At 34.7% G+C, this 24,261-nt stretch overlaps 3 protein-coding genes across 3 annotated transcripts; all 3 read left to right on the top strand.

The window, feature by feature from the left end:
- Positions 1-877: 877 nt before the first annotated feature.
- Positions 878-17,355, top strand: LOC123298824. The gene is made up of 6 exons (XM_044880920.1): positions 878-976; positions 2,099-2,295; positions 2,632-5,327; positions 14,070-15,866; positions 16,454-16,501; positions 16,682-17,355. Exons 1-6 carry the CDS (start codon positions 878-880, stop codon positions 17,287-17,289), a joined length of 5,445 nt encoding a protein of 1,814 aa, XP_044736855.1. The 3' UTR covers positions 17,290-17,355.
- A 769-nt stretch (positions 17,356-18,124) lies between these two features.
- On the top strand, positions 18,125-21,355 carry LOC123298624 (CWF19-like protein 1). The gene is made up of 6 exons (XM_044880711.1): positions 18,125-18,884; positions 18,944-19,421; positions 19,495-19,607; positions 19,673-20,016; positions 20,198-20,687; positions 21,111-21,355. The coding sequence occupies exons 1-6, from the start codon at positions 18,862-18,864 to the stop codon at positions 21,253-21,255; spliced, it is 1,593 nt and encodes a 530-aa protein (XP_044736646.1). The 5' UTR covers positions 18,125-18,861; the 3' UTR covers positions 21,256-21,355.
- A 1,485-nt stretch (positions 21,356-22,840) lies between these two features.
- On the top strand, positions 22,841-23,867 carry LOC123297990 (proteasome subunit alpha type-5). Its single transcript, XM_044879837.1, has 2 exons — positions 22,841-22,900; positions 23,089-23,867. The coding sequence occupies exon 2, from the start codon at positions 23,092-23,094 to the stop codon at positions 23,818-23,820; it is 729 nt and encodes a 242-aa protein (XP_044735772.1). The 5' UTR covers positions 22,841-22,900; positions 23,089-23,091; the 3' UTR covers positions 23,821-23,867.
- Positions 23,868-24,261: the final 394 nt, after the last annotated feature.

Raw genomic sequence — 24,261 nt, forward strand, 5'->3', positions numbered from 1 at the left:
AATAGTACCTGAAGAGGGTCTTTTTAACAAGTACAGTTCACTTTAGGAAATACCATGATATACTGTATGTGATTGAAACACTGAAAACTCTACACGTTTCTCTTACAGGAACAGCTTCAACTGGTATTTTTAACGACGCGTGGTGAATGGTTCTTCTTTTTTTCAATAATACTTTGCTTACCTATACTTGAAATTTCATAAAAAAAAACACGAATATTATTGTAAAATTTAATGCATACATATAGGCCCTTTCATCGATTTGCTATTGCTTTAGACAATTGTCGAAAAAGTATTCAAGTAAAGAAAGTAATATTTACCTTTAGTATAATTTACCTTTATTAAACACCGCTTTTTGGCAAAGATATGGCTTTATTGGAACTATTTTTAAACATCTGCCCGAAACAAAAAATAATTATTTTTTAAATGTAAAGGCCCATTACCATGGAAAAATAACCATGATGTGTTGAGTATGATTTATAAAACAATATAATCAAAACATTTTACTTTTTTTCGCAAACAAACTTAATAATTCGTTTATTCGAAAACAAAATCAAACAGCTTAACTGCCTTTACATAAAATACTCTCATTTAAAAACAAATGTTGTCCAGTAAATAGAAATATCAGTATATAGACTACAGAATGTTTCAAGGTATATTTGATCCCAGGTAGGTACAACATCTTACCCTACTCAATAATTTTTGTTCACACAAATTAACGAATATATCAATAATATTGAATTGTCACGTTTATAAATTTGCGTGTTACATTTTTTTTTTTTATTATATAAAATTTGATAAAGTTTGAACTGTTTATATAAAAACAAAACTTTAAAACCTGTTTACTGTGCTTATGACAAGCGCATAAGAAAGTCCAATAATGGAATTTCCTTTTCCAAAAGTGAAAAATTTGTTTTTTGTGCTTTTATTTGTTATACCGTTTTCTGAAACTATTTCTAGTGATTCCGTAGTTATACCTGTAAGTTATACAATATAATTTTAGCACTGTTTGTCTAGAAACGCAAACAACTGTACCTAATTGTGTTTCCTAAGCTAGTGAATTGTGTATCATTATTTCGTTAATGTGAATATGTTGTATGTTTATATGTATGTGTGTTTTATATTGTAGTGTCCGACAAAAAACACAATTTCAACCGAAACCGAATATTCGGCTTATCCTCGAGTTTTTGTTTCGATTTTATTATACGTCGACGAAAAAAAAAAAAAACTTCTTTGATAAAAACGCTGATTTTGATAGTTATTTTCTCATTTTGATGGGTTGATCGATTAAATAAATGACTACAAAAGTAGGCATATTTAACATTAAGTCTTATGGGAAAACGGTTGATGGATGATAAGTTTTCATAGAATTCAACAAAACTAGTCGGTGGAAATAAAAAAAAAAAAAAAAAAAAAAAAAAAAAACTATTTAAATTAAAGTTTAAACCTTAATAAATTATTGAAAACAACGGTAATGGGGGACCAAATTTAAAAAATTTTTATTTCAATTTGATGGTGAATTATGTTAGAACTTAACAATATAAGACGAAAAGTAAAAATAAAATTTTTCATCATCTGGAGCAATTTTCAAAATATCGAAAATTTTGTTTAATTGTTTAGCTTTCGATGTTTCGAAAATCAAGATATCGAAAAATTGTATTCTTATTTTTCATCAACATTCATGAAGTCATAACAAAATTAATCATCTAAGTTGAAAATAAGGTACAAATAATTTCAACCACAAGTCTCAACTTGCCTTGGCGCTCGTACTACCTTAAAATGCACGTCTAACTAAATTAAGTGCTTGCATCTTTTTGGACAATATGTCTCTCCCATTTAAGTGGTAACATATTTTTTCGGCAAAATGTTTATCATTTGCATGTTAGCATTTTATTGAACGACCCTGTACATTAACAATAGAAATTTCGAATTGTGCCAGACTACCGAGTAGAATTGATTACCGTTGATTAAAAATAAATGTACTATTATTAATATAATATTTTCTTTGATTTTATGTACTATTAATATAATATTTTCAATAAATATTTGCACAAGTTTTAGATTGTTGAAAGGAATGTAAAAGTAAAAATTTTATTCGTAGGATATTCATTGGCGAGATACGAAATGTGAAGGAGAGACAAATTTAAATAATTTTGAGGGTAGTGGTCCAAGAAGATACCATCGATGTGTGAACATAAATGGTCAGATGATATTATCTTCAAAAATATGTGCTAAAGGATTAGTTTATGATAAGACGATAAAAAAATGTGTTAATGTACCGGGTAATGGATACGCTCTGTATATTGACTACGAACCACATTGCCCAAATAATTACAATGGCCTTTTAAAACATCCAACTCAGTTTCAATATTATTATATATGCCGAAATTCTTCAACAATAGTAGCGAAATGTGGACATTTACAGCTTTTCGATAATACAAATAAAAGATGCCAACCACTGCCATTATCTGCTTTGTGTACAATTAAGATCTATGATGCAAGTCAGGGAACATTAGAAGTTCCAGACTGCCATTCAAGTGGAAGATTTTCGTTACCAAACGAATGTGCATTTTATTATATATGTATATCAAATCTGAATATATATTATCAATATATTCATAAATGTCCTGGAAGAACTAAGTACGATCCAGTTAAAAAATATTGTACATACAACGCCAAATGTGAAAAGCCACCTACAACTACACCTAGTTGGGTATTTTTGGAGGATCCTTATCCCCCTTGTACATCACATGGAAGATTTCGATCACCAACTGATTGTAGTTTATATTATACTTGCAGTGTTAAAACCAACGGAACATTTTATCAAGAAAGATTTGAATGTCCTACTGGAACAATATTTAGCAATTCACATAAATTTTGTGTATCAGATCAAGTCGAGAACTGTACCCTACCACAGCCATTTCGTAAATGGCCATTTCTGATTACGTCCACAGTGAATTCATTAGAAAATAAACAAACTCAAAACACAATAAAATATTCGGAAATAACACATAGTCATGAAAGAACGAGAAAAAAGAATCATTCGAACGTAACCATAGGATTATCCACTAGAAAAAATACGAGACTAACAACAGACAAGTTTGACAAGACAAATGGAATTACAACAGACAAAGTTGGAAGCACAATCATTAAATCCTGGAAAGATCGTGATCACTCAATTTACGAATCAACAAAACATCATACGACCTCACTGGAAAAACATCATACCTCCCAAACAACCCATAATAGGAAACGTACAAGTCATCACACTGCATCCCAATCAACCACCATACATCATTCATCAAGTAAAAAAGACAAATACAGGAACGAAATAATTCCGTTAGCTGTAACTTCAAATGATGATGCAACTTCAAGTCGCCGTATACATACTAGGAGTAAGGGTACAAGAACTCCACACAAAACAAGAATAGTAACGGATAAATATGGAAGTACAAGAGTTGTCACGAGTTCGGAAGATACAGACGACACCGGAGCAGATGCACCACACAAACCAGGTACAGGACACCGGACCCATAAACCACGTACTTATACATCTATAAGTGACAACAAACCACATGGAAGCAGACATACAAGACTTCCACACAGCACGAGAATAATAACAGATAAATATGGAAGTTCAAAAGTTGTTACGAGAACTGAAGATTCCGATGATTCTCGTAACGATTCACCGCACAAACCAGGATCAAACCACAGAACTCATGTGCCACGAAATCATACATCTTCTGTTGATGATAAACCACATGGAAGTAGACATACAAGAACTCCGCACAGCTCGAGAATAATAACGGATAAATATGGCAGTACAAAAGTTGTTACGGTTCCTGGAAACTCCGATGATTCTGGAAACGATTCACCGCACAAACCAGGATCAAGCCACATAACTCATGTACCACGTAATCATACACCTATTAGTGGTAATAAACCACATGGAAGTAGACATACAAGAACTCCACACAGAACGAGAATAATAACGGATAAATATGGAAGTACACAAGTTGTTACGAGTCCTGAAGATTCAGATGATTCTGGTAAAGAGACACCACACAAACCAGGTTCAAGCCACAGAACTCATGTACCACATAATCATTCATCTATTAGTGGTGATAAACCACATGGAAGTAGACATACAAGAACTTCACACGGAACGAGAATAATAACGGATAGATATGGAAGTACACAAGTTGTTACGATTCCTGGAAATTCCGATGATTCAAGTAAAGAGGCACCACACAAACCAGGTTCAAGCCACAGAACTCATGTGCCACGAAATCATACATCTATTGGTGGTGATAAATCACATGGAAGTAAACATACAAGAACTCCACACAGAACGAGAATAATAACGGATAAATATAAAAGTACAAAAGTTGTTACGAGTCCTGGAGATTCAGAAGATTCAGGTAAAGAGACACCACACAAACCAGGATCAAGCCACAGAACTCATGTGCCACGTAATCATACATCTATAAACGGCGATAAACCACATGGAAGTAGACATACAAGAACTCCACACGGAACGAGAATAATAACGGATAAATATGGAAGTACAAAAGTTGTTACGAGTCCTGAAGATACCGATGATTCCGTCAAAGAGACACCACACAAACCAGGATCAAGCCACAGAACTCATTTGCCACGGAATCATACATCTGTTGGTGGTGATAAACCACATGGAAGTAGACATACAAGAACTCCACACGGAACGAGAATAATAACGGATAAATATGGAAGTACAAAAGTTGTTACGAGTCCTGGAGATTTAGATGATTCAGGTAAAGAGACACCACACAAACCAGGATCAAGCCACAGGACTCATGTGCCACGTAATCATACATCTATAAACGGCGATAAACCACATGGAAGTAAACGTACAAGAACTCCAAAAAGAACGAGAATAATAACGGATAAATATGGAAGTACAAAAGTTGTTACGAGTTCTGGAGATTCAGATGATTCAGGTAAAGAGACACCACACAAACCAGGAACAAGTCACAGAACTCATTTGCCACGTAATCATACATCTATAAACGGCGATAAACCACATGGAAGTAGACATACAAGAACTCCACACAGAACGAGAATAATAACGGATAAATATGGAAGTACAAAAGTTGTTACGAGTCTTGAAGATTCAGATGATTCTGGTAAAGAGACACCACACAAACCAGGTTCAAGCCACAGAACTCATGTGCCACGTAATCATACATCTATTGGTGGTGATAAACTACATGGAAGTAGACATACAAGAACTCCACACGAAACGAGAATAATAACGGATAAATATGGAAGTACAAAAGTTGTTACGAGTCCTGGAGATTCAGATGATTATAGTAACGATTCACCGCACAAACCAGGATCAAGCCACAGGACTCATGTGCCACGTAATCATACATCTATAAACGGCGATAAACCACATGGAAGTAAACGTACAAGAACTCCAAAAAGAACGAGAATAATAACGGATAAATATGGAAGTACAAAAGTTGTTACGAGTCCTGGAGATTCATATGATTCAGGTAAAGAGACACCACACAAACCAGGATCAAGCCACAGAACTCATGTGCCACGTAATCATACATCTATAAACGGCGAAAAACCACATGGAAGTAGACATACAAGAATTCCACACGGAACAAGAATAATAACGGATAAATATGGAAGTACAAAAGTTGTTACAAGTCCTGGAGATTCAGATGATTCTGGTAAAGAGACACCACACAAACCAGGTTCAAGCCACAGAACTCATTTGCCACGTAATCATACCTCTATAAACGGCGATAAACCACATGGAAATAGACATACAAGAACTTCACACAGAACGAGAATAATAACGGATAAATATGGAAGTACAAAAGTTGTTACGAGTCCTGGAGATTTAGATGATTCAGGTAAAGAGACACCACACAAACCAGGATCAAGCCCCAGAACTCATGTGCCACGTAATCATACATCTATAAACGGCGATAAACCACATGGAAGTAAACGTAAAAGAACTCCACACGGAACGAGAATAATAACGGATAAACATGGAAGTACAAAAGTTGTTACGAGTCCTGAAGATTCAGATGATTCTGGTAAAGAGACACCACATAAACCAGGTTCAAGCCACAGAACTCACGTACCACGTAATCATTCATCAATAAGCGGCAACAAACCACATGGAAGTAAACGTACAAGAATTCCACACAGAACGAGAATAATAACGGATAAATATGGAAGTACAAAAGTTGTTACGATTCCTGGAAATTCCGGTGATTCGAGTAACGATTCACCGACCAAACCAGGATCAAGCCACAGGACTCATGTGCCACGTAATCATACATCTATAAACGGCGATAAACCGCATGGAAGTAAACGTACAAGACCTCCACACGGAACGAGAATCATAACGGATAAATATGGAAGTACAAAAGTTGTTACAAGTCCTGGAGATTCAGATGATTCTGGTAAAGAGACACCACACAAACCAGGTTCAAGCCACAGAACTCATGTGCCACGAAATCATACATCTATTGGTGGTGATAAACCACATGGAAGTAGACATACAAGACCTCCACATGGAACGAGAATAATAACGGATAAATATGGAAGTACAAAAGTTGTTACGAGTCCTGGAGATTCAGATGATTCTGGTAAAGAGACACCACACAAACCAGGATCAAGCCACAGAACTCATTTGCCACGGAATTATACATCTATTAGTGGTGATAAACCACATGGAAGTAAACATACAAGAACTCCACACGGAACGAGAATAATAACGGATAGATATGGAAGTACAAAAGTTGTTACGAGTCCTGAAGATTCAGATGATTCTGGTAAAGAGACACCACATAAACCAAGATCAAGCCACAGAACTCACGTACCACGTAATCATTCATCAATAAGCGGCAACAAACCACATGGAACTAAACGTACAAGTGTTTCACACAAAACGAGAATAATAACGGATAAATATGGAAGTACAAAAGTTGTTACGATTCCTGAAGATTCAGATTATTCTGGTAAAGAGACATCACACAATCCAGGTTCAACCCACAGAGCTCATGTGCCACGTAATCATACATCTATTGGTGGTGATAAATCACATGGAAGTAAACGTACCAGAATTCCTCACAGCTCGAGAATAATAACCGATAAATATGGAAGTACAAAAGTTGTTACGAGTCCTGGAGATTTAGATGATTCTGATAAAGAGACACCACACAAACCAGGATCAAGCCACAGAACTCGTGTGCCACGAAATCATACGTCTATTGGTGGTGATAAACCACATGGAAGTAGACATACAAGAACTCCACACGGAACGAGAATAATAACGGATAAATATGGAAGTACAAAAGTTGTTACGAGTCTTGGAGATTCAGATGATTCTGGTAAAGAGACACCACACAAACCAGGAGCAGGACACAAAACTCATGTGCCACGAAATAATACGTCTATTGGTGGTGATAAACCACATGGAAGTAAACGTACAAGAATTCCACACGGAACGAGAATAATAACGGATAAATATGGAAGTACAAAAGTTGTTACGAGTCCTGGAGATTCAGATGATTCTGATAAAGAGACACCACACAAACCAGGATCAAGCCACAGAACTCATTTGCCAAGGAATCATACATCTATTGGTGGTGTTAAACCACATGGAAGTAGACATACAAGAACTCCACACCGAACGAGAATAATTACGGATAAATATGGAAGTACTAAAGTTGTTACGAGTCCTGGAGATTCAGATGATTCTGATAAAGAGACACCACACAAACCAGGATCAAGCCACAGAACTCATTTGCCACGGAATCATACATCTATAGGTGGTGTTAAACCACATGGAAGTAGACATACAAGAACTCCACACGGAACAAGAATAATAACGGATAAATATGGAAGTACAAAAGTTGTTACGAGTCCTGGAGATTCAGATGATTCTGATAAAGAGACACCACACAAACCAGGATCAAGCCACAGAACTCGTGTGCCACGAAATCATACATCTATCAGTGGTGATAAACCACATGGAAGTAGACATACAAGATTTCCACACGGTACGAGAATAATAACGGATAAATATGGAAGTACAAAAGTTGTTACGATTCCTGGAGATTCAGGTGATTCTGATAAAGAGACACCACACAAACCAGGATCAAGCCACAGAACTCATTTGCCACGGAATCATACATCTATTGGTGGTGTTAAACCACATGGAAGTAGACATACAAGAACTCCACACGGAACGAGAATAATAACGGATAAATATGGAAGTACAAAAGTTGTTACGAGTCCTGGAGATTCAGATGATTCTGATAAAGAGACACCACACAAACCAGGATCAAGCCACAGAACTCATTTGCCACGGAATCATACATCTATTGGTGGTGTTAAACCACATGGAAGTAGACATACAAGAACTCCACACCGAACGAAAATAATAACGGATAAATATGGAAGTACAAAAGTTGTTACGAGTCCTGGAGATTCAGATGATTCTGATAAAGAGACACCACACAAACCAGGATCAAGCCACAGAACTCATTTGCCACGGAATCATACATCTATTGGTGGTGTTAAACCACATGGAAGTAGACATACAAGAACTCCACACGGAACGAGAATAATAACGGATAAATATGGAAGTACAAAAGTTGTTACGAGTCTTGGAGATTCAGATGATTCTGGTAAAGAGACACCACACAAACCAGGAGCAGGACACAAAACTCATGTGCCACGAAATAATACGTCTATTGGTGGTGATAAACCACATGGAAGTAAACGTACAAGAATTCCACACGGAACGAGAATAATAACGTATAAATATGGAAGTACAAAAGTTGTTACGAGTCCTGGAGATTCAGATGATTCTGATAAAGAGACACCACACAAACCAGGATCAAGCCACAGAACTCATTTGCCACGGAATCATACATCTATTGGTGGTGTTAAACCACATGGAAGTAGACATACAAGAACTCCACACCGAACGAAAATAATAACGGATAAATATGGAAGTACAAAAGTTGTTACGAGTCCTGGAGATTCAGATGATTCTGATAAAGAGACACCACACAAACCAGGATCAAGCCACAGAACTCATTTGCCACGGAATCATACATCTATTGGTGGTGTTAAACCACATGGAAGTAGACATACAAGAACTCCACACCGAACGAGAATAATAACGGATAAATATGGAAGTACTGAAGTTGTTACGAGTCCTGGAGATTCAGATGATTCTGATAAAGAGACACCACACAAACCAGGATCAAGCCACAGAACTCATTTGCCACGGAATCATACATCTATAGGTGGTGTTAAACCACATGGAAGTAGACATACAAGAACTCCACACGGAACAAGAATAATAACGGATAAATATGGAAGTACAAAAGTTGTTACGAGTCCTGGAGATTCAGATGATTCTGATAAAGAGACACCACACAAACCAGGATCAAGCCACAGAACTCGTGTGCCACGAAATCATACATCTATCAGTGGTGATAAACCACATGGAAGTAGACATACAAGATTTCCACACGGTACGAGAATAATAACGGATAAATATGGAAGTACAAAAGTTGTTACGATTCCTGGAGATTCAGGTGATTCTGATAAAGAGACACCACACAAACCAGGATCAAGCCACAGAACTCATTTGCCACGGAATCATACATCTATTGGTGGTGTTAAACCACATGGAAGTAGACATACAAGAACTCCACACGGAACGAGAATAATAACGTATAAATATGGAAGTACAAAAGTTGTTACGAGTCCTGGAGATTCAGATGATTCTGATAAAGAGACACCACACAAACCAGGATCAAGCCACAGAACTCATTTGCCACGGAATCATACATCTATTGGTGGTGTTAAACCACATGGAAGTAGACATACAAGAACTCCACACCGAACGAAAATAATAACGGATAAATATGGAAGTACAAAAGTTGTTACGAGTCCTGGAGATTCAGATGATTCTGATAAAGAGACACCACACAAACCAGGATCAAGCCACAGAACTCATTTGCCACGGAATCATACATCTATTGGTGGTGTTAAACCACATGGAAGTAGACATACAAGAACTCCACACGGAACGAGAATAATAACGGATAAATATGGAAGTACAAAAGTTGTTACGAGTCCTGGAGATTCAGATGATTCTGATAAAGAGACACCACACAAACCAGGATCAAGCCACAGAACTCGTGTGCCACGAAATCATACAACTATCAGTGGTGTTAAACCACATGGAAGTAGACATACAAGAACTCCACAAGGAACGAGAATAATAACGGATAAATATGGAAGTACAAAAGTTGTTACGAGTCTTGGAGATTCAGATGATTCTGGTAAAGAGACACCACACAAACCAGGAACAGGACACAAAACTCATGTGCAACGTCATCATACCTCTATAAACGGCGATAAACCACATGGAAGTAAACGTACAAGAATTCCACACGGAACGAGAATAATAACGGATAAATATGGAAGTACAAAAGTTGTTACGAGTCCTGGAGATTTAGATGATTCTGATAAAGAGACACCACACAAACCAGGATCAAGCCACAGAACTCATTTGCCACGGAATCATACATCTATTGGTGGTGTTAAACCACATGGAAGTAGACATACAAGAACTCCACACGGAACGAGAATAATAACGGATAAATATGGAAGTACAAAAGTTGTTACGAGTCCTGGAGATTCAGATGATTCTGATAAAGAGACACCACACAAACCAGGATCAAGCCACAGAACTCGTGTGCCACGAAATCATACATCTATCAGTGGTGATAAACCACATGGAAGTAGACATACAAGAACTCCACACGGAACGAGAATAATAACGGATAAATATGGAAGTACAAAAGTTGTTACGATTCCTGGAGATTCAGATGATTATGATAAAGAGACACCACACAAACCAGGATCAAGCCACAGAACTCGTGTGCCACGAAATCATACATCTATCAGTGGTGATAAACCACATGGAAGTAGACATACAAGATTTCCACACGGTTCGAGAATAATAACGGATAAATATGGAAGTACAAAAGTTGTTACGAGTCCTGGAGATTCAGATGATTCTGATAAAGAGACACCACACAAACCAGGATCAAGCCACAGAACTCATTTGCCACGGAATCATACATCTATTGGTGGTGTTAAACCACATGGAAGTAGACATACAAGAACTCCACACGGAACGAGAATAATAACGGATAAATATGGAAGTACAAAAGTTGTTACGAGTCCTGGAGATTCAGATGATTATGATAAAGAGACACCACACAAACCAGGATCAAGCCACAGAACTCATTTGCCACGGAATCATACATCTATTGGTGGTGTTAAACCACATGGAAGTAGACATACAAGAACTCCACACCGAACGAGAATAATAACGGATAAATATGGAAGTACAAAAGTTGTTACGAGTCCTGGAGATTCAGATGATTCTGATAAAGAGACACCACACAAACCAGGATCAAGCCACAGAACTCGTGTGCCACGAAATCATACATCTATTGGTGGTGTTAAACCACATGGAAGTAGACATACAAGAACTCCACACGGAACGAGAATAATAACGGATAAATATGGAAGTACAAAAGTTGTTACGAGTCTTGGAGATTCAGATGATTCTGGTAAAGAGACACCACACAAACCAGGAACAGGACATAAAACTCATGTGCAACGTAATCATACCTCTATAAACGGCGATAAACCACATGGAAGTAAACGTACAAGAATTCCACGCGGAACGAGAATAATAACGGATAAATATGGAAGTACAAAAGTTGTTACGATTCCTGGAGATTCAGATGATTCTGATAAAGAGACACCACACAAACCAGGTTTAAGCCACAAAACTCGTGTGCCACGAAATCATACATCTATCAGTGGTGATAAACCACATGGAAGTAGACATACAAGATTTCCACACGGTTCGAGAATAATAACGGATAAATATGGAAGTACAAAAGTTGTTACGAGTCCTGGAGATTCAGATGATTCTGATAAAGAGACACCACACAAACCAGGATCAAGCCACAGAACTCATTTGCCACGGAATCATACATCTATTGGTGGTGTTAAACCACATGGAAGTAGACATACAAGAACTCCACACCGAACGAGAATAATAACGGATAAATATGGAAGTACAAAAGTTGTTACGAGTCCTGGAGATTCAGATGATTCTGATAAAGAGACACCACACAAACCAGGATCAAGCCACAGAACTCATTTGCCACGGAATCATACATCTATTGGTGGTGTTAAACCACATGGAAGTAGACATACAAGAACTCCACACGGAACGAGAATAATAACGGATAAATATGGAAGTACAAAAGTTGTTACGAGTCCTGGAGATTCAGATGATTCTGATAAAGAGACACCACACAAACCAGGATCAAGCCACAGAACTCGTGTGCCACGAAATCATACATCTATCAGTGGTGATAAACCACATGGAAGTAGACATACAAGAACTCCACACGGAACGAGAATAATAACGGATAAATATGGAAGTACAAAAGTTGTTACGATTCCTGGAGATTCAGATGATTATGATAAAGAGACACCACACAAACCAGGATCAAGCCACAGAACTCGTGTGCCACGAAATCATACATCTATCAGTGGTGATAAACCACATGGAAGTAGACATACAAGATTTCCACACGGTTCGAGAATAATAACGGATAAATATGGAAGTACAAAAGTTGTTACGAGTCCTGGAGATTCAGATGATTCTGATAAAGAGACACCACACAAACCAGGATCAAGCCACAGAACTCATTTGCCACGGAATCATACATCTATTGGTGGTGTTAAACCACATGGAAGTAGACATACAAGAACTCCACACCGAACGAGAATAATAACGGATAAATATGGAAGTACAAAAGTTGTTACGAGTCCTGGAGATTCAGATGATTATGATAAAGAGACACCACACAAACCAGGATCAAGCCACAGAACTCATTTGCCACGGAATCATACATCTATTGGTGGTGTTAAACCACATGGAAGTAGACATACAAGAACTCCACACGGAACGAGAATAATAACGGATAAATATGGAAGTACAAAAGTTGTTACGAGTCCTGGAGATTCAGATGATTCTGATAAAGAGACACCACACAAACCAGGATCAAGCCACAGAACTCGTGTGCCACGAAATCATACATCTATCAGTGGTGATAAACCACATGGAAGTAGACATACAAGATTTCCACACGGTACGAGAATAATAACGGATAAATATGGAAGTACAAAAGTTGTTACGAGTCCTGGAGATTCAGATGATTCTGATAAAGAGACACCACACAAACCAGGATCAAGCCACAGAACTCATTTGCCACGGAATCATACATCTATTGGTGGTGTTAAACCACATGGAAGTAGACATACAAGAATTCCACACCGAACGAGAATAATAACGGATAAATATGGAAGTACAAAAGTTGTTACGAGTCCTGAAGATTCAGATGATTATGATAAAGAGACACCACACAAACCAGGATCAAGCCACAGAACTCATTTGCCACGGAATCATACATCTATTGGTGGTGTTAAACCACATGGAAGTAGACATACAAGAACTCCACACGGAACGAGAATAATAACGGATAAATATGGAAGTACAAAAGTTGTTACGAGTCCTGGAGATTCAGATGATTCTGATAAAGAGACACCACACAAACCAGGATCAAGCCACAGAACTCGTGTGCCACGAAATCATACATCTATCAGTGGTGATAAACCACATGGAAGTAGACATACAAGATTTCCACACGGTACGAGAATAATAACGGATAAATATGGAAGTACAAAAGTTGTTACGAGTCCTGGAGATTCAGATGATTCTGATAAAGAGACACCACACAAACCAGGATCAAGCCACAGAACTCATTTGCCACGGAATCATACATCTATTGGTGGTGTTAAACCACATGGAAGTAGACATACAAGAACTCCACACCGAACGAGAATAATAACGGATAAATATGGAAGTACAAAAGTTGTTACGATTCCTGGAGATTCAGATGATTCTGATAAAGAGACACCACACAAACCAGGATCAAGCCACAGAACTCGTGTGCCACGAAATCATACATCTATCAGTGGTGATAAACCACATGGAAGTAGACATACAAGATTTCCACACGGTACGAGAATAATAACGGATAAATATGGAAGTACAAAAGTTGTTACGATTCCTGGAGATTCAGATGATTCTGGTAACGATTCACCGCACAAACCAGGATCAGGACACAGAACCCGTGAACCACGTAATTATACATCAATCAGTGGCGATAAACCACAAGGAAGTAAACATGCAAGAACCCCACACAGCACGATAATAATTACGGATAAATATGGACGTACAAAAGTTGTCACGAGTCTTGGAGATACAAACGAAACTGATAAGGATACATCACATAAACCAGGATCTGGACACTCAACGTATGTTCCAAGGAATCATACATCTATAAGCCATAATAAACCACATGTTAGTAAACAAACAAGGACTCCATATGCCACAAATCTTATTACGGATAAATATGGAATTACAACGCATGCAGTTGGTATTCATCAAACATCCATTGTTCATGGTACAAGAATAACTACAACTGGAGGCGTAGATAACGTAAAATCACAATCTTTATCGCAAGTACCTACAGAAAAACATAGCGATCATACTGTAATTAAAGAATCATATGGGACGTCGAAAATTCCTGAAATTTCAAATCAGAAGCGTATTGTTAAAGATACTCAACCTCCACGATTAGGTCAAAGCACTCCTGATCATTCGACACATAGTGTTAAAACACGCCGTACACCTAGTGCTAAAAATCATTCTGAACATGGAGAAGGACACGCACGATCAACGCATACTCGAGGAGGACATACACGATCAACGCATCAAGAAAAAACTCATAAAGATGTGACACGTCACACCAGAAATTCAACAGGAACAGTATCCACTAAAATTCATCAAACTCGTAAAAGCCGTGTAACAAAAGTTGTCCAAATAACCCAAGTGACCGATAAAGATCATCAGATTGTAACACATCCAAGAAATAGAACGCATCAAGGACACAAAAATCATACAACTCGTGCTGGTAATCACACACTTGCGCCCCATACACATCGCACTCATGATTATAGTAACGCCACGGTAAAAGACGTTCAATTAGACAATTCCACCAAAATTGGCTTTACAATTAAAATTAAAAGTTACACATTTTTAAATTATGATAAAAATGTTACGGACATTGATGGAAAACATGGAGGTTTTACCGAATCACCAAACTGTACTAGATCTGGTACTTTTCTATATTCAAAGGACTGTAAGAAATATTTTCTATGTAAAGTGGGAAAGACAACACTATTTGATTTTGAAATTTATGAATGCAAAGAAGGATTGATTTACAGTCAAAGGTATAAAATTTGCGTTTCGTTGAATTTTGAAACTTGCACGTTTCAAGTATTTGTTCCACACTTTAAACCACCCACTACTCCTCTACCCAGTTCAAAACAAAAAGTGAAATGTAAAGATCCTGGCATATTTGCATTTAATGATTCTTGTAAATCTTATTATGTTTGTGAAAAAACGAATAACAAGAGTCTTGAAGCAAACGTTCAACAATGTCCACCAAACACTAATTTTGATATTCAATACAAGAGATGTCTTCCTGAAAAAGTATCAAAATGTAACAGATTTGATAATGAAATTATTCAACCCACAAAGACGTACACCAATAATAAGGAGTTATTAAAAACAACTAGCACATCTATTAAAAATACTGAAATTTCAGTTACCGAAGGTAAGTTTAACATTAAAAAACAAGTGAAAACAAACAATTGACTGAGTTAATTGTTGAAATACCATGCATAAATTAGTGTTTACATTTAAACTTTTGTTCTATCTCTAACGGTTTACAAGATGAGTCCTACGGACCCATAGGTCAAGACCCAATTGACCTATGTTGCTCATTTAACGAACTCGACCTCACTTCTTACGCCCTGAGTACGCTGTAACAATTTCAGCTTGATATCTTTTTTCATTTTTGGGTTATCGCGCCCACAGACGGACGTACGGACGGACGGACAACCGGAAATAGACTAATTAGGTGATTTTATGAACACCTATATAAAATTTTGTTCGTAGGATCAATATTTTTAAGCGTTACAAACTTGGGACTAAACTTAGTATACCTTGGTATATTACATATATGCATGGTATAAAAGGAGTAATACAATGGAATTATTTAAAAAATCACAGTAACAGAGAAAAGTGTTGCATCTTGGCCACAGTTGTTTATTAGGTTGTAAAAACTTCGTACCTAAAAATCGAATACTCAGAGTGGGGCTTAACCCCCTTTTTAATAATTTATTTTATTTTTGTTTTTAGTCTCACCTAAAGTACCGAAGAACAACACAGATGAATGTCCTGAAAGTGGTAAGTGTTATCCAGGGCTATTAAGTTTATGTAGGAATTAAATTTGGCTACCTTCGTAAAATTTTAATACTTGAAATTGAAAATATCGTCGAATATTAATTTAGTTACCACTACAATAAACTTTGTTAAATTATATTTAAGTGCTTAAAAAAATAATGATTTAAATACATTTAATTTCAGACAATGACTGTCCCCATGTTGGAGCATTTCGAGTAGAAAATTCATGTCATGAATACTTTGAATGCACATATGATAGGAAATGTGATCGACTAGTTAAAACTGATACATTAGTTTGTCCAAAATGTTTACGTTTTAATCCAGTTGTTGGTTTATGTGATTATCCACACAACGTTCCAGAGTGTGCACCAAAAATGCCCGATAAATATAACTGTACCGGTCCAGGAACATTTAAAGTAGCAAAAAATTGTACTCAATATGCTGTTTGTGAAAAAACGAGCAGCGGCACATACAAAGGCATTCGTAAACATTGTCCGCAATCACAAAACTTTAATCCTAGTACTTTACAGTGTGAGGAGAATTTTGAATGCTTTGTTAAAAAACCAGAATGTACAAGACCTGGATTTTTTGTTAATGAACATACATGTGAATTATATTATCAGTGTGTAGAACTGGATGATGATGGAAATTTCGATGTCGTTGAACACGAATGCCCTCCAAATTTGTTGTTTGATGTTGAAAAACAATATTGTGATTTCCCAGATAAAGTAAAAGGCTGTCAAATTGAACATCACACTTTAAAACCACCTTTATTACCCAAGCCAAAATAATAGCATAATTTTTAATAATTTAGTATAGCTGATGTAAATTTTAAAAAAATTTTAATTTTTTATTGTTATTAATTTTAATAATTTACCGTGATAAGTATGTATATAAATATGGAATGATAATTTTTGTATGAAGTTTGACTTGCTAATGAAGAGAATGAATGAATTTTAAACCAATAATCGTTATATTTGATACATTTTAGGTTTAATTAAAAGGATTAAATTTAAAGATATTTATAACTTAAAATAAATTAATAGATTAATTAAAATGAATTTTAATCAGCTTTATGGATATCAAGTACCAATGCAGGTACGCTCGTAGTTTAGTTTATGGAATGTATACTTTTAGAAAGTAATATAATTTCGTTGCAAATGTAAAATTTAAATATAATACTGTAATTACAATTTTAAATACCCAAAACTTCTAGTAAATAAATTAGTTTTATGTTGTCTTATGCTATGTTAAACCAATTGAAATAACATTCATTCGATAAACACGCTTTTAAAATGAACCCAAAAAGATCCATTAGTTGATATCTGTATACCCTCCGACCCTCGCCATAGCGACACTGAACAAGTTGAAGAATTAAAAGCTACGTAGTAGCATTAAAAATGAAATAAACAAATAGTTTTATACAACACTAATTCTTCATAACGAGGATTTTCTCAAAAACGGTTCAAATGATAATTGTAGATTTAAGTTAGAAGGTTTTGAAGGTTTTTATTTTGAAATATTAAAATTTAATGAGAAAATCTTGCATTCCAATCGTATTAGCGCTAAATAATTTTGTTTCATGTGATTTTCCTAAGGCATTTATTGAAAATATCTTTTGAAAATTTGAACCACACAAGTTTGGTCATTTACCAGATCAAAAATCAGATGTTTAATTTTGATATAACTTTTATTTATATGAAAACAATTTTTCCATTAAAAGCAGATTTCTTGAACAAACTATATTATTCTATAAACAAACTAAACACTAAGGTCTTTTATTTTGAGAAAACTGTCAATTTAGACACTAAATTCTATGGTAGTTCAATTGGGATCTGACATATGTGTGGGGCTAAAAAAACATGGCTGACATAAAGTGGCAAATTTTAAAAATAACATTGATACCCTTGATACCCTTTGTGCATTTTTTCAAGAAGAGAATGATTAATATTAATGAAATTTGTTGTTGGGGACAAACAAAACCGAGTAATCGTAATTTTATTGAAGGTGAAAGACTTTTGAAAGCAGGTCATGTGATTAAATTTGGAAAAAATCAAACTTTTTCCAGTGGTCTCGAGTAAAATTAGAAAAATTATATTTTAAATAATTACAATTTATATATGAACTGATAAGACAAATGTTGTGTAAAATAAGGATTTACCAAATTGCAACTACAATAATTTTTGTTAGTAATTCAAAAAAGGCACACTTTTGAAATCGGAAAAAGAAAGTATACAGCGCCATGCTTTATTTAAAATTTTGAATAACACATTATTCAAAATAACTAACCTAAAACCTAATCAAAACATAGAAATGTCATTAATGCGTGAATTATAAATGTTGAGAAGCATAATTTTATAAAAATGGATGCAAATAAAATTAAAATGTAAGTAATTTTGATTAAATTGTTATGTAAAACATCATCATACAATAAAACATTTTTAGATTAATTTGTGGTGATGTGAAAGGTAACTTCCAAACATTGTTTTCAAGAGTTGAAACACTTAATAAAAAAGCTGGACCTTTTGAAATGCTCTTATGTGTTGGAGATTTTTTTGGAGATAATTTTAATGAATTTAAACAATATCAAGCGGGATTGAAGAAAGTACCTCTATCTACTTACATTTTAGGACCTGTTAGTCAGGAACAGGAACGATATTTTGAAGATATAAATGGCTGTGAAATTGCGCCTAATATTTCTTATTTAGGGAAGCGTGGTTTATTTTCACCATCAACTGGTTTAAAAATAGCATATTTAAGTGGTATACAAAGTGATTCTGATGAATATGAAAAATTTACATTTCGTAAACAGGATGCAATGGCTTTAAAAGCAGCTTGTGTTCGAAGTCAGTGCTCATTTCGAGGTGTTGATATATTATTAACATCGCAATGGCCAAAATTTATAACTAATGGCGATGACAATGTAAAAAATATTATTAATATTTAAAAAAAAGCTTTATTTTGACTTTTTTTAATCACAATTTAATTAATTTTAGGCTAAAGTAGAGTATAATGGATCAGATATTATATCCTGGTTAGCAGTTCATTTAAAACCGCGATATTTAATATCAGGTTTCGAAGACCACTATTTCGAAAGAAAACCATATAGGTAAGATTAATCATTGTTTAGTTTTAATTATTTAATCACAACATGTAAATTAATCAAAATTTTAGAAATAAAAATAAATCAGGAGATTCAATGGAGATAGCAACACGCTTTATAGCACTAGCACCCGTTAAAAAATCATCTAAAGAAAAATGGCTTTACGCATTAAGTCTAACTCCATTAGAACGAATGAGAATGACAGAATTATGTCAACGAACAACGGATGAAACAGATTCACCTTTCCCTGATGAATTGTTACGCGAAGATATTACAAAAGAAGTAAAATTTGATCAGTCCGAGAATAAGCAATATTTTTATGATATGAATGCATCCATGGATGATACGAAACGAAAAAGAAAAGGGGCCAATAATCCATTTAAAGAGAAACGTCCAAAACCTGAATTCGATCAATGTAATTATTTTCGTATATCTAATAAATTTTTTAATCCAGTTTCGGAAGAGTCGCGAAAATTAAGCAAAATATCTAAAACTTTTATAATCTTTTTTTATTTTATGTTGACGAATTCTATAGAAATCGTGGCTCTAATTAAATTCGTAATTTTATTTAAAATAATAAAAACTTGTAATTTTAGCAAAATGTTGGTTTTGTCTTGGCAGTCCGAATGTGGAAAAACATCTTGTAATTAGTGTTGGAAATGAAATTTACTTAACTCTTGCTAAGGGTGGATTAGTATCTGAACACGTATTAATATCCCCTATTACACATTTTCAAGCAACGGTTGGATTATCTGAAGAATTTCTAAACGAAATTGAACAATTTAAAAAAAGTTTGGTAAAATATTTTGATAGTAAGAATGAAGTGCCCGTATTTTTTGAAAGAAACTATAAAACATCCCATTTACAAATACAAGTTGTACCAATTCCAAAGCAAGCAACAAGAGAATTGAAAGAAATTTTTATAGATGAAGCTAATGGTCATGGTATACAATTAGAAGAACTCCCAGATATATCACAATTGCAAACAGCCATACCGAAAGGTGTTCCTTATTTTATGGTCGAATTGCCGGATAAAACTGTTTTATACTCAAAAATTCGCAATAATTTTCCGTTACAATTTGGAAGGTAAATAATTTAAAATCCAGTTTTAAACCTTATATAGAAATGCATTAAGTAAAAAGTTTTGTAAAGCAGGAAATGTTTTGATGTCCAGAAATGTGTTGTTTTAAATACCACTTCGACAATTTCTTCGTAATTTTTGATCTGAAATATGATTTGAATTGGTTAATGATTTTACAAAGTAAATTGTCAAGGTGATATTGTACAGAGTGTATTTACACATCAAAATATTTAAGCTCAAAGTACATTGTACATTGATAGAACAAAATGTCTTTAGACAAAATACTTCTTTGCTTTTGAAACGCATTTTGATCAGTTCTTATTTTATTACGCTTTGTTAGACCTCATCAGACACTACGTTACATCAGTGTGCATAAGGCATAAGAGACTAATAAAATTAAATTTTTAATATTAACGTTCAATTTTCAGGGAAGTATTAACAAGCGGCCCAATTTTAGACATGCCAGATCGAATTGAGTGGCAAGATTGTAAACTAAATGAAACTGAAGAAATTGCACTCGTTCAAAGATTTCGAAAAAGTTTCGAACGCTACGATTTTACGTTGCAAAGTTAATGATAATTTTATAAGATTGTACTTGACATCTAAACACTTATAGCATGAAGCGTAAAATATTTTTTAAATACATTGTAAATAAAAAAATTTATATTTGTAATTGTCTGTTTTTGAAACATTTTCTTCGAATTTCAGAACTGTTAAAGTAATCTTTATATATAAAAATCTAATGTCATCGATTTCAATGAAATTTTTAGATGTGTACTTTTTGGTCCAACATATCAGTTAGAATAGTTTTTATCTGGATTAGTGAACGTCAGTTCTTATTACGAATTAACAGTTTTTTATAGACAAAGGGTTGAATCCACTTCTAAGTTATATATAAATTTTCATTTGATGACGGTGGGAGTTTTTACAATTTCTTTTACAGTTTTACAGTATTCAATTGAAGCGAGTTTGTTTTTGAGCTAATAAAAGTATGGATTTGACACACTGATTGCACCTACGCAGAAAATTCTAATCTCTGAGTGGACGAGAATTGAACTTGCCTTAAAATGCAGACGCATGTTGACGAGGGGGGTGTATAACTCAGGGGGGAAGCAATGTGCCTACTTTTGATTGGCTGCAGCTCTCATTTGCGGGAAATTCAAATAGAACGATAATATTTCGTGCAATATGCCTGCTTTTGATTGGCTGCAGCTGTTCGCTTTCGTAATTGCGGGAAAATTTAAATGGGTAGCGAATTCTGCGTGTGTTGTCGATTGGTCCGAGCAAAAAATCTTTCTATTTAAAGTAAAATCTTTTACCTTAAAGAAAAAAATGTATTTTTTTTTTTAAATACACTTAAAGAAGGCTTTGAGCATAATTTCAGGATGGGCCTAGTTAACACCCAATAGAAAGTAGGCACAATGATACCCTGCCTCTTCCCCCTGAGTGAGACTCACCCCAGTCGGTTATACTCCATCCCTTTTAAAATATTCCTATATCCATGGTTATACTCCCTCCCTTTTAAAATATTCCTATATCCATGGTTATACTCCATCCCTTTTAAAATATTCCTATATCCATGGTTATACTCCATCCCTTTTAAAATATTCCTATTCGCTTCGTGTGTGAGTTTCGTTTCCATGACAACGATACACTACTTTAATTATAGAATTGTATGGATGCATATATAATTGTGTGGATTGCATTGAAAACTTACATTTAAAATTTAATATTCTTGTTTCACAAATTTAAATAAATAATTATGATAATTTACATTTGAAAAATAATATTTGTACAATTTGATTTCTTATTTTCACAATTTTTAATGCATTAAGTTTAATTAATTAGTGTTTTTCAATCATTTTAATTTGACAGTTTCTATATCATTAACATGTAAAGAATTGCAAATTAGTCATAACAGCCCCCTTTATCTCAAAAATTTTTCACTTAAAGCGCTGGCATCGATTTTATTATCCCTACCATGACTACGCACACAACGAATATCCATGATGTAAAAGCTCTGTTTCATTAGTCTATATATATTATATACGTCTGTAGTTCATTATTCTCATGAACAGTGAATATAGCTGTTAAATATGACATGAACATATACACATATACCAGGCGTAAAATATACACAATACACATACATCAATAGACAAATTTGAAAATTGCAGTGACTTGTACATTTTGTTTTAAAAATTTTCATTAAATAAGCGTAAGTTTTATTTAATATCAACTTATCTTAATATTATTTAGATGTCAATATTTTTTATGAAATATTTTCCATTTGAAATATTGTATATCCAGAAATATTTTTACATTTTGCTTTGTCATAAACGTAACCTTAAATATTCAAACAATATCCGATTATTCAAAACTAATTCTGTTGTTTGTTTTGTTTAGAAAATGTTCTTAACTCGTTCAGAATACGATCGTGGTGTAAATACCTTCTCCCCAGAGGGTCGTTTATTTCAAGTAGAATATGCTATTGAGGCAATTAAACTTGGGTCTACCGCAATTGGAATTTGTACATCGGAGGGTGTTGTATTAGCAGTAGAAAAACGAGTAACATCAACTTTAATGGAACCAACAACCATTGAGAAAATCGTTGAGGTAGATAAACATATTGGTTGTGCTGTATCTGGACTAATGGCTGATTCACGTACAATGCTCGATCGCGCCCGCGTAGAATGTCAAAACCATTGGTTTATTTACGATGAACGTATGACTGTTGAATCGTGCGCCCAAGCAGTATCTAATCTAGCTATTCAATTTGGTGATTCCGACGATGATGGATCGGCCATGAGTCGACCATTTGGTGTAGCAATTTTATTTGCAGGTATTGATGAAAAAGGTCCACAATTATTCCATATGGATCCTTCCGGTACTTTTGTACAATTTGATGCAAAAGCTATTGGATCTGGTTCAGAAGGGGCACAGCAAAGTCTCCAAGAAATGTATCATAAATCAATGACATTAACAGAAGCTACAACTGCCGCATTAACTATTTTAAAACAAGTTATGGAAGAGAAATTGAATTCATCCAATGTTGAAGTGATGACGATGACTCCAGACAAGTTATTCCATATGTTTACTAAGGATCAGGTTGAAGAGGTGATTAAAGATATTGCTTAATATTATTATCTTTTAATGTTTAAATTACGATATAATTTAATTTTTGATTCGGTAATTTTGTATAAAATAAATACATGTCTATTTCATTAGGTTATTTTATGTATTTTGTGCTAACACATTTCGAAATTTCCTAAATTAAAAAAATCCTAAATTTCCGTAATCCTTTCAAATTAGTAGTACAGTAAAATTAAACCAAAATTCTATTAAAATAAACACAAATTCCAATATTTTTTAAATTTAACGCATTCAAGTATTTGTAACAATGCAATAATATTTTTGATTTGTTCAAAAGATTCAATGAAAGAATCAAGGATAACTTACTCTTTCTATCCCTATCAAATCGACAATTAATATTTTATTAATGTATTTAAATATTGAAATTAAAACTATGTTCGTTTTCGTATAGTAAGGCAGCTAGTGGATCCACCGAATAAAAACACC

Source organism: Chrysoperla carnea, chromosome 4 (assembly GCF_905475395.1).
Source record: "Chrysoperla carnea chromosome 4, inChrCarn1.1, whole genome shotgun sequence".
NCBI lineage: Eukaryota > Metazoa > Arthropoda > Insecta > Neuroptera > Chrysopidae > Chrysoperla > Chrysoperla carnea.